The sequence below is a fragment of the Notechis scutatus genome, chromosome 2 (assembly GCF_049901735.1).
Source record: "Notechis scutatus isolate UNSWTSFEM ecotype Mainland chromosome 2, rNotScu1.2, whole genome shotgun sequence".
Taxonomy (NCBI): domain Eukaryota; kingdom Metazoa; phylum Chordata; class Lepidosauria; order Squamata; family Elapidae; genus Notechis; species Notechis scutatus.
The window spans coordinates 60,938,961-60,951,409 of NC_142010.1; the positions used below are offsets into that span (position 1 = coordinate 60,938,961).

At 36.0% G+C, this 12,449-nt stretch overlaps 2 protein-coding genes across 4 annotated transcripts in view; one reads left to right on the plus strand and one right to left on the minus strand.

Annotated features, from left to right (window-relative positions):
• Window positions 1-3,408, plus strand: part of CENPP (centromere protein P) — a 155,048-nt gene extending 151,640 nt beyond the window's left edge. For both annotated transcript variants that reach the window (XM_087954893.1, XM_087954892.1), the window contains 2 exons: window positions 1,041-1,132; window positions 1,989-3,408. In XM_087954893.1, coding sequence (XP_087811019.1) covers window positions 1,041-1,132; window positions 1,989-2,107 — 211 coding nt within the window. In that variant the 3' untranslated portion in view covers window positions 2,108-3,408. The remainder of the gene's footprint in view (window positions 1-1,040; window positions 1,133-1,988) is intronic.
• Window positions 3,409-4,193: 785 nt separating this feature from the next.
• Window positions 4,194-12,449, minus strand: part of IPPK (inositol-pentakisphosphate 2-kinase) — a 30,478-nt gene continuing 22,222 nt past the window's right edge. For both annotated transcript variants that reach the window (XM_026680537.2, XM_087954890.1), the window contains 4 exons: window positions 10,672-10,822; window positions 8,889-8,991; window positions 7,455-7,534; window positions 4,194-5,320 (listed from right to left, as the gene is read on the minus strand). In XM_026680537.2, coding sequence (XP_026536322.1) covers window positions 5,095-5,320; window positions 7,455-7,534; window positions 8,889-8,991; window positions 10,672-10,822 — 560 coding nt within the window. In that variant the 3' untranslated portion in view covers window positions 4,194-5,094. The remainder of the gene's footprint in view (window positions 5,321-7,454; window positions 7,535-8,888; window positions 8,992-10,671; window positions 10,823-12,449) is intronic.

Consider the following 12,449-nt stretch of genomic DNA (forward strand, 5'->3'; position numbering starts at 1 on the left):
TCTAAAAAATGATGAAACTAAAGCAAAATGACGCAATCCAAATAAGAAAGCAAGGTATTCTTATATTCAATTCAATTCTCAGGGACAACTCACATCCCGGTCAGCACTTCTTCACTCTCCTACCATTGGGTAAGAGATATAGAAGCATAGCTAGCTGCACCAATAGGCTGAAGAACAATTTCTACCCGTGGGCTGTCAGACTCCTGAATGGAAAATAACTTCATGTCAACATAGTATGATAGACTTGCGGGGCCGGTGCATTGTATAACAAGGTCACATAGTGTAATAAGATTGGGACTGGGTTAGGGATTTCTGTCCTCAGTGTGAGTTGTGTTGGTGGGGGGTGCACAAAGGGAGGCTCAGCCAATCTCATTGTACACGTTGTACTCTGACAATAAAGGTCATTAATAAATAGGTAGGAAAAGGATCCACAGCATAGCTTCTGGATTCTTTTCTTTCTCAAAAGGCCTATGTTGTATCTATGTGAGCACTAGGAAGTTCAGGATAAGACAGAGTAGCTTTCCTGCTACTCTGGTCATATGACAAGGGGACTTGGATGGCAACATTCTGAACCCCTGCCCAACTGCCTCTCTCATAGGGAGAATTGGGAGAATATATTTTTCTCCAGAGCCCCTGGCCTCATGCCATCCTCAAATTTGGTCCAATTCTGTTGAGTATCCAAAGTTTTTGTACTGACACAGATACAGATCCCAATCTCCTTCAAACAACTTCTAATTGTCTTTTAGGTACAACTTTGTTAGGAAAAAAAATAAGGGAAATCAAAAAAAGCCAATATGGGTGCACCAAATCTAATTGAGGAACTGTGCGTTTTCAACTATTTTCGGCTTTTCATCCACCAGAAAAGTGTACCAAGCCCAGGAATTCAAACCACTATATTTTATACTACTGAGTTCCAAATGGCCTTTGCATGAGATGAGAGTATTTAAAATAAAGTCTTTTATGCAGTTAATTTTGTCTACTTTGTGAGAAAATAACTATATGTATGCCCTCATTTTAATTGTGTTTTCTGACTTTTATAGATTTGAGTTAATGATTGTTTGGAAGATACAGGTAGATGAAAAAGGAAATATTATACCAGTTTTGGATCTTTTGAACAAAATACCACTACAAGGTAAATTTTTGTCACAATCATCTCCTTGAGTTTTGTTTTTGACAATCTTCTTACTATGTTTACATTGTTGCCTGCCACCTAACAGTCTCTCCTTTTGGAGAAACTCTAAAGATACAGAAAGATATCGAATAGTCCTAGTGGGCTGAATATTTTCATTCTTGTCAGGCCAGAGGTAGCAATTTTCATGAGACATCTCAATTAAAGAGACTCAATTAAAGAGAAATATAGCTCTGCATGTCCCAAAGATGCTTTTTCAAAAGGCAACTGGACTTTATTTTTTCCCTGAGGATGTTTCGCTTCTTATTCACGAAGTTTCTTCAGTTCTAACTGAATGGTGGGAGGGAATGGAAGGTTTTATATTCCTTGCAGTCATCTGATCATTAGTACTCTCTCTGAGCGTCATCGGGGCCACTTAGTTGTGGAATCTTCTTGGAATTGTTGAGAGAACTGTGTTGTAAACAGGAAATAGGTGGTGTCGTATCACTTGCCTGCTGTTAAGAGGGCTGTTCAATTTTAACACGGATGAACTCTTTGACCCCTCTTTCAATGTGGACTTTGCTGTATTCAAAAGAGTGACCTTCTTTCTTAGATGAGAAGTGAAGTCCTCAAGGAAAAAACAAAAAGTTCAATGGCCTTTTGAAAAAGCACCTTTAGAACAACTCTGACCTGGATGAATGAATCTCCATAGACAAATAGCTCTGCATCCATTAAGATCTGGGCAGCAGTTAGGCTTTTTTTTCAACACAATTTCTGGCACCAATTGCTGACAAGGAAGAAAGCAGTGTTTTAAAATTCCAAGGATAGATTATTTGTACTTGAAATAAGTTTTAACTCTCTATTTCATCTCCTCTTATAGGCACTCTAGCCAACAAATTTGCATCAGATGCACCACAAGGTTTCAGAAGTCTCTTGCATATGGTTGGGATACAGGCTTGCATTGAAACTGTGATCATTTCAATTTCCAAAGGCAAATGAGTACCAGGAAAACCAGTTATGCATCTATCATTTTATTGAATATAAACATTAAGTTATCTTCTATTTAGAAACCATATCCATAAAACATGCTATCTGTACAATTATGGCACATATATATAAATTGTCATGACAAATAAATACAGCTTTTTAAATACAAAATGTCAAATCAGATACAAGTAGAATGCATTTCATTAAAAAATTAACTTTCTGAATCAAAGTGGTTTTCCCCTTCTACATCAGTTCCTAAAATCTCCTCAGATCAGCCTGATAAATTCAAGTCTAAAAAAAGTGGCAGTTTTAGTTCACAGCTGTATGTATATATGTAACAGTGATTCTAGAATACAGAACAGTTTGATAATAATTAAAATTAAGCTACGGGAGCATCATACAGTAGCATACCTACTACTTCCATAAACAGTGATTGAAGGCAAATCAGGTTTATCATGCTCATAAAATAGAAATGAGACATTTTAATTTACAAGGCATAAGCTGAAATTTATTAACCACATGCTCTATAAAGAATGGGTACAAAAAAGAGCAAAAATGATGGCACCAATCTGCATATAACTTGCCTAAATATTGCAGTATTATCTTTCCATATTTAGGTTTCCTAGGATCAATATTTTTAAATGTGACCCAAGTAGATAAGTAGCTATGTAAAATTTTCACTGTTCTTTTAAAGTGCTGTAATATTTTAGAAAAAGCGAAGTTTATATCAGTTTTCAAATACAAAGCCTCAAATTGAGCATTTTAATCAATATTTGCATCCCATGCCTTCCTAGTTATAGACAGTAAGATGTAACAATCTAAGTTAAAAAGCTTGATTAATGAGCACTCATTTTATACCTGCCAATGCAGCTTTAATTAAACTTAGCAGCTTACTATGTCAGCCCAATCCCAAAATTGTTCTATCTTGCAGAAAATTGGAATTTCTACTCAAGATTATAAATTTTGTTTTCTGGAGGTAAGTTTGGGATTCACACATGGAATGCCACAAAGATTTGCATAGAACAGTGAGCAAAACAGCATTATGCAAGATTTGTAGCTTATCTTGCCCTATATGCATTTTCTAGATGCAGAATTTGATCGATTGCTGATTTCACATTGCAGGTGATACCTATTCAAATCAAATACCCATTGCTGCACAGCTGTTTGTGTCATTTATTATTTCAAAACATGTTGAAATTTGAAATGCTTTGCATATCTCTAGTTACTATTAATTTGCTTTAAGAATGGTAGCCTTTCTGAAAAATGCTTTGTATTATGTGAATATTTCAATAAAATGTTTTTGAACAATTTTAGCAACATTCACAGTTACCAATAAGTTTAAAAGTTGTGTTCATTTAATTGTGGATTACAAATTTATTAGATTCAAATCACATTTCAGAACTATGCCCTTACCTGACATCAACTCACTTGCAGCCCACAAGCTTAGGAGGACAAGATTTAGAATTAAGGCAAATAAATATCACAAAATACAGCATTTTTTTACTTAATAGATCTAGGAGCATGAGAGATACTCATAAATATTAACATTAAACTTAATATCATAATAGCAAATGAATTGGAATCCACACAAAGTATCATTATAGACTTTTAGGGATACTTTCCAACAGATAAATATTTTAGTGATGATATAGTCAATGAACGTCAAAAGTTAAGATTGTGCCACTAAAGGCCAGGCTGTAAAAAGTGGTAGGCATCAAAGAAGCAATTGAAGAACTTGTTCTTAAATAAAGGAGGGCAGGGGTGGGAGAAGACTCTTCTTGCCCACTTCTTAACTCTTTTTGCCCGCTATCAAGCCCACCGAAATCACATCTACAGGATTTTGCATCACTAACGTAATTCAGAGAGCCTGTGATGTACAGCTCTCTCTGGTGCAAGACACCTTTGGCTCCAATCCAGCAATTTTTCAATAGCTGAAGCAGTTTTGGTTTCAAGTTTTTTACAGCATGTAAGAATCCTTTGTCTAAATCAGGGGTGTCCAACCTTGGCAACTTTAAGACTTGTGGACTTCAACTCCCAGAATTCCTCAGCCAGCTGGGAGTTGAAGTCCACAAGTCTTAAAGTTGCCAAGGTTGGACACCCCTGATCTAAATCCTTTGTTTTAAAAAAAAGACCTAACAACCCTTGCAGAGAGAGAGAGAGAGATCCCCCTTTGCTGAGAACATTTAATACTTCAATAATGTTGAGCTCAGGATAAAAAAATCCAATTGTTACTGAACTTGTATGCCCTAGCAAAGCAAATGGCTACTGTTGAAGGTCTAAAGAGAAGTCAAGCAAAAATGCAGACAGAAAAATAAAGAACTATTATTGAGAAAATTCATGGGAATATTTTGAACTTCTCAATTGTTACCCACTGAAACCTCAGAATGGCTTAGGCAACTGAAAAGGATATTAATGAGGCATATGCTGCAGAGAATTGCTGAAAATAGCTAATTATAATAGTAACTGTTTACATTACATAATTTCTAAAACCTCCTTTTTAATAAGGGAGCTAATTGTTTTTATCATTATTCAAGAAAGGGGGGGTTCTTTATACATTAAATCTTTTTAATAAGTTTTGAACAATTCGGAGAACAACTACATAAGATCACTTTGAACATAAGAGACAATACATATGCAAGCAGCAGTCTAAGAAGTATTAAGAATCTAGAATTATTTCTAATCAAAAATTTTGTAATTTGATCAGATCACCTTATTTATTTTAAACAAGTGGTACTCAGCAATTCATATATAGTTATAGCTGCATTTAGAATTTTAATAAGGATACTGGTTTTCCACATTTGAACAATCAAATTCTCTTCTACAGTCATAGAATAGTCATTTCATTCAAACTAATAGTACATATCTCTCACAATAAATGCATTCTTCAAGGCAATCTCGGGACTTTTTTGTGTTTCTGAAAGGTAGATAAATTGAAAGCACAACTGAAAATAATAAAATAAACATAACTTAATTTTCCTCTGTGTTAAATATTTAGCCAGTTACATTTTATGGAGGACTAGTGTGCAGTCTTCATTTTCTTTTAAAAGATTTGACATTACTGAGTCATCTTTGGCTTGTGTCCTCTTCAGGTAATAGTTCACTATCTTCCCATCAAGCTTATATTGATGACGAATGCTTTCATATGGCTTCAGGTCTAAATCCAGGACAGAAACTGAAAAGGTGAATCTTGATTTTGATGTTAGAACCACTGGCCTCTGCTCAGAGCTGAAATTTAAATAAGAACAATAATTATGATTTGAGAGAAGGAAAAATGATCTGACTTTTTCTGTTCATCCTCATATATGAAAATTCTCCCTATACCCTAATGATGACAAGCTATAGCTGATGATGCATTTTAAAAGTACTTGTGGTTTTAAGTAAAATACAGCTTTTCCTAATAGGAAATGTGATGCAAAAAAATTTTTGAAACTTTTCCTACCATTTCAAACTTTCCTAAATAATTATACCATCAGTACTGCTTTGTGAATAAATTGCATTGAGAGGTTAACCATAAGCTTATCTTAAGGTAGCAATTTTCACATAGTTTATTTTGTCACTGACAACCTAGGAATAAAGGAAGTTATTCTGATTCTCTAATAAATGCATTTATATTCTAAACCTAAAGACCTATTCCTAGACATTCATGAACACAGCAACATACACAGCTTTACATCTATTATTGAAATTATATCTTCGAATTTCCCATATTGTTGGAATTGATTGTTTCTAAAATTCTTTGGAAAGTAAAGACACTATCTCTACAACTGTTATACAGGACAGGAAATATGCCAATTTTTCTACTCATATGTGCTTCCAAAATTTAGCAATTTGAAAATATACCATTAATAATTACAGCCCCAGAAAGCAACTTGGCTGCTAACACCAATTCCAGAGGTACTTCCCATGTTTTGAATGTCTGGACTTTAAAATTTACAGTAGAATCAATAATACAAACTAGACTGAAAAACCAAGCACTTCTCATGTCTGCAAAATAACACCACTGCTGTGAGAGCGACATTAGCTGCTGGTGTGCTCCAAGTATAAAGATGTAAATGACTCAAAACTAGGGGGCTTATGACTATCTTTTCCAGACAGATTTTGTCCACTCAGTCCAAATGAGGTCCTTACTTACTATGAAGCTTCATAGGAAGGGGCATGAAAGCAGATACTCATTGTAGGGTCTTATTCCCTCCCAAGGAAAGGATGACTCCCACTCTCATGGCTTTCAGAAAGCTTGATAATGCTTGCCTGTTTCAGAAGGCTCTTGGAGGCTGACTGGTTTTGCTTTTATTGGCTCCGACAGACAAATGGCTCAATTCTTATGAATCCTTACTGTTGACATTTATGACATATGCACTATTGTTTTACTGATGCTCTTTTAGTACATCACTTGGAAGCTCTTCAAATGAAGTATATAAACACTAGAAATAAATATAATCTTAATTTTCAATAATGTGATTGTGTTTAAATCAAAGATGAACATGAAGATAAACCTTTCTAGTTTTATATTTCTTCCATGTCCTTCAGATTATTACACAGAGATATAAAAACTTACACCTATGTATGCAATGGACTATAAATAATACCAGTAAGAGAATGTTTATACTCAGGGTTTAAATCAAGGGGTCCTTGGTGCTCTCTGAGCTTGGTTGTTTTCTTGAAGACATTTGATTAACCCAACTAGGTAACATCATTACTAGCACTGATAATGTTACCCAATTTGGATAATGAAACATCTGACTTTAAGTGAAACTGGACATTGCACACAAAAATTATGTATTTCATCTTGAAAAGCTGCAGAGCAGAATCACTACCTTTTATCCAGATATCGGACAAAAGTTTTTGAGAAGAGTTTCCACTGTGCAACTCTTAAGATGTCAGCTGACTGAAACATGGTAGCCATCAAGAACCAGGGCTTCTATGATGTGCTAAAATTAATGCAGTTTTTCATGACTATCATTCTAAAGATTGCTAAATCTCACAAAATTCCAATATCCCTGTGTGACCCTGTGTGAGTAGGGCCAAGAATTAGTTGGTCCAGGTCAATGGCTGCCATGGAGGTTATGAACTGCTGTAGTACCTCTAACCCTGGAATCAGAGATGGCAGACTAAAGTACCCTAGAACCATAAGCCTGGGGGAACTCTAGTGCCAGCCCAGACCCAGAAGGTGGACAGCGATACTGCTACATTGCAGAGAGGAAAGGACGTGAGCAGTAATACGTTACTTACTTTCCACCTTTCCTGTGTGGACGGTTATTATAAATATAGGCAGTAAGTTAATTCAGCACTTTCTGAATTGATACTTGTAGATAGATAAATATTGGGTTTTTAAAAATAAAATATTTATCATAGACATTACCATTCATCTTGTTGACAAGGTGAAAGCACAATCATTATGGAACAGTCCTTTGCTGTCATTGCAACTCTATACTGCTGAACCTGTAACAAAAATCAAGTCTATAGTCATCTACCAGGCAACAAGAACTAAAAATCTGCATCCATCCATCCATCTCTATTGTCTGTCTGTCTGTTTATCACCTATTTAATCACAAAAAACCTTTTCACCCTTATGGGTGGTTTGTATCATCCTCAATCTCAGATCATCTATCAGAGGCCTGGGAGTTTTAAGGTTCTGAGCAATATCTTAGCTGTTCCTAGCACTACATTCTTCTGGACAGAGAGCTCTGATGTTGTTCCTTGGTTCTGTGGGAGCTACTCTCCCCATTTAGGAATCACAATCCTGAGTGTTTCTACTATCACTGGGACCACTGGTGTTTAGTTTCCACATCCTCTCTAGTTCCTCCTTCAGACTCTGGTACTTTTCCAGTGGACCTGGTTAATCTGGGTGACATCCAAGCTGGCATGACTCGTAGTTCTTCTCACTCTCAAAACAGGTGAAGCTTTAAGGGTTAGAGTTATTGGGATTGGGACTCTGGTCTCCAACATCAAAAGGTGTCACTTTAACCACTACACTATTCAGTTGCATGCCCACACACGTGTACATATACCTATGTATATTTGTGTGTGTGTGTGTGTGTGTGTGTGTGTAGCTATTTCCATATTTAAGGATTTATATGAAAACTACATTGTAAGTTCAGTTAAGGAAAACTAGATAGAGAAAAAAATATCTGGTTTTCATGCAAAAAGTTCAGTATGTTGCTTCATGTGAAGAGGCTATTAAACATATTTCTATCTCAATTTTACTTTTTTTTTTTTTTTTTTTTTTTTGGTTTTTTTGTGGGGGGGAGGTTGTTTTTATTATTTTTTTTTTTTTTTCTTTTTTTTTTTTCCCCCTGTTGTGTGTGCCCTGGTTTTTTTGGTGTTTTTGTTTTTTTTCATTCATGGGTTGGTTTTGTCCCGCGGGGTTTTCCTCCTCCGATATTATGTATATTCTCAAAATAGTATACAGCAATTGAAAGTAAATGCAGTAAAAATTCACTCAAGGATAGGATTAAATTGAAATGGAAATAAAAGTATTACACACCAAACAAAATTAAGAGTAGATGCCTAGATGGCCTTTTAATTTCTTCCTCCTTATCCCACAGTAACTGGTGCTGAGGTTAGTAGACAGTGATAGGTCAACAAGGCATCCTGTGTTGTTTTCTATTTTCCAAAGGACAATATATGCTACTAACTTTAGTAGTTCCATCATGCTACATTTTAATCTTCCTATGTCTTTAGCAAAAGCTTAATGCTTTTGCACATGAAATTGTAAATATGCAAAATGTAGATATAAGATTGACGTAAAGAACTTGATTAGAAGAACTGAAACTGTCTTGTCAAAATAAGGTACCTTTGTCAATGCATATGTTATTGTTCCATCATCCTCACTTGAGCGATCTAATAACTTCTCATAGAATGATTCATTATAAGGCCCATCAATCTGTAGTACGTTCCTAAAAAATAAATACATTCAGAAAATAAAGTAAAATGCAGAGTCCCAGAACTGAAAATAAACCAGATTCTGTACCATGAAACAACAGCAACAAATTTATTTCAGTTGCTATTTCTTTAACGCAGCTCCCACAGTTCAAGTGTGAGACAATTGAGGCTACTGTCCCCTCTAGTGACCGCTGCCTAAAATTACATGAAACAATGAAGAAAGCAACACTGCAAACTAAGAACGCTCCAAATAAATATTTTGCCTTTGATTTTGCAATGACATGACGACTGCAAAAGGTTATTTGTTGTGTCGAATGACAGCAATAAAAGTTCCTGCCATGCTATTTTCAAGGTTGAAGGTTCTTACCACCCTATTTTCCACATTTAATAAGCTAACATACCATGTTCATCGAATATCCTCAGATCTCACTGAGCTATTTAAGGAAGAAGAACCCACTATTAGATTTTCTTAACATGTTTCTTCTCCATATACCAATGCCTCCCACTGGTTTATGACTTATATTGGTTCCCCAAAATAATGTAGAGTGTACGTAGAAAGTCTACAAACCATTAAAATGCCAAGTTTTTACAATTCAAAAAAATCAGACCAAGATAAATCTTACTATTGTTTTCCCCCTAAAAGATTTCAGTTTGTTTTTCAATTGAATTGTACAGCTTATATGTTATATGAAAGGTGGAAAAAATTGAAGTGATTTATCTTGGTCTGATTTTTTGACATCTCAAAAACCTGGCAATTTTACAGGGGTATGCAGACTTTCTATATGCACTGTACTGCATAAAATATGTACTACTGTTCTACTCCAAGGACTTCTAAATTCTTGGAAAGTATACTTAGGCTATTTCATTTTTAATTTGTATGCCATCAGAGTCACCAGGCCTTATTTTAAATAAATGAATTTGCACCAAATGATTTATAATATAAAATTTGTACAAAATAAATAAACCATATAAACAAAGACAAAAATGCAATTTTTAAAAAATTAGAAAGATTTTGTATTGTGATATCACTGATGATTAGAAAAAATATTCTTCTACACCAGATCTATTGTCATTCTCATTTTCTTTAAAGTTTAGGCATATTGCCTATATGATTTGAGCATATGAAAAATAAAATCTTTATAAGTAGCAAGAATAGTTTTCACTTTTGAGGAACTGCATCTGAAGGGAACAAATGCAGACAGCCATAATTTTCTTTGAAAAATGCAGAAACCTTCATTCTTAAAATCAATTAGAATAATAAGCACTTTGCAGCATTTCTCTGACAGTTATTAAATAAAACTGAAGGAAGAAGACACCGCCCTGCCCAAAAGTTAACTTTCTAGTTTTTTTATTCAGATATGTCGGGGGGGAAGCTATTTGGGGACAGAAATTGCAATTTCCATTTTTGCTTTGCTATTAGAGAAATCAGATCCTCATTATTATGACAAAACTACTGAATAATTTCCCAATTTTTAGGGTACAAATTTTAGACTTAACAGAGATACTATAGTTGGATTCTGTATATTTGTAGACATAGTACAGTTTAGGGTCAGGTGACAGGGACATACTAACTCTTAAGTATAAAGTCATACTCTAAGACTGAGAGGAGTTATACCATTGTTTTAAGAGGTGCTGCCTACTTAGGTCTTCTCTGACCATACTACTTTGCTGATCTGAAACCTAGTATCACTTACCTCTCTTTGGGAAACTCTTCCAAGTATTGTTCAACTCTGTTGTACAAAGGATAAACCCCTTCTATATCCAGTGTATCCAGCATTTGAGCCTGAAGTGTTTTGTAAAGGAGACATCCCCTTGGCAAGCCAGAGGTCTCTATTTTGTTTTTAGCTAAAAAGAATAAGTTTCAAACAGTTTTTACAATGGATGTATCAATCTCTCTGATCAAAAACAGCAAAGGGCATAAACAGGAGAGAATTGAAGTGTGATCCTTCTACAGAGATTTCAAAAATGGGGAAAAGAAGCTCTGCAATTCAGTTTCTTGCTCTAGTTTGAAAGAAATCTTCCAAAGGAGAAACTGTGAAATCATATTTGTATTGGTCTTTCCCTATACAAGAGAAGGTTCTACAAAAATGATCCTAAATAGCATTCTAAATTGTAAAACATTGTATAAGTTCATTCAGAATTTGTGGAAAATGTTCTCAGAAAAATAATATTTCATTATTTTGTATGCGCTCAATTTTTCTCTGATTATTCAGGAGAAGGAATAATTAGCAACAGACTATTTGCTTTAACTAATTTGTATATGAAAATACATTTTACATAATGGAATAACCTCTTTCATATTATAATTTTATTATGAATGTGGCACCAAGTATGAAACAAATACTTTTATTGGGTTGACAGAAACCAATTTAAGTGTTTCTGGATTGGAAAAGTAGACGCCTAAAATACATTTTAGGTTTTCTACAGTGACATATGCATTAATATCTTGAACAATGGTGTGTCACAATGTAGTGTTCAGTATCTAACTCAGAAGTAGTAACAAAGGAAAATAGAAAGGAAATCTAACTAAAGATAGCACTGAGAGGCTGGATAGCTTATTTTACACCATACAAAATGTAAAAAACATTACTTTTGTAAAAAGGGAATAGGCTTATTCCTATTATGTAATATGTATTCATCAGTAGTTCAGTTTAACCAGAGAGAATAAACAGTTACTTGTAACTTTCTGTTTAATTCCTTCTCTCTGGAAAGTATCCCAGCCATCTTAGAGTGACTAGTTGATCCTTTAAAAAAAACAAAACAGTTTTTATGTTCCAAACCAATGCAGGCAAAGTAAATTCTGTATAAAATTGAAAACAAAGCAAATTTTAAATACCGTATATACTCGAGTGTAAGTCGACCCGAATATAAGCCGAGGCACCTAATTTTACACAAAAAACCTGGGAAAACTTATTGACTCGAGTATAAGCCGAGGTGGGAAATGCAGCAGCTACTGGTAAATTTCAAAAATAAAAATAATTAATTTGGGAAACGATCTCACTATCTCACGTCACCTCGGGAAGGGAAAGGCAAAGCGCTTTTGCCTTTCCCTTCCCGGCTGGGCTGTTGGGAGTAGCTGCCGCCTGCCTTTCCTTCCGGCTGGGGCCGTTGGGAGTCGCCGCCGCCTGCCTTTCCCTTCCCGGCTGGGACTGTTGGGAGTCCCCGCCGCCTGCCTTTCCCCTGCCTTTCCTTCCCGGCTGGAGCCGTTGGGAGTCGCCGCCGCCTGCCTTTCCCTTCCCGGCTGGGGCCGTTGGGAGTCGCCGCCGCCTGCCTTTCCCTTCCCGGCTGGGACTGTTGGGAGTCCCCGCCCTGCCTTCCCCCTGCCTTTCCCTTCCCGGCTGGAGCCGTTGAGTCGCCGCCGCCTGCCTTTCCCTTCCCGGCTGGGGCCGTTGGGAGTCGCCGCCGCCTGCCTTTCCCTTCCCGGCTGGGGCCGTTGGGAGTCGCCGCCGCCTTTCCCTTCCCGAGGCGGCGG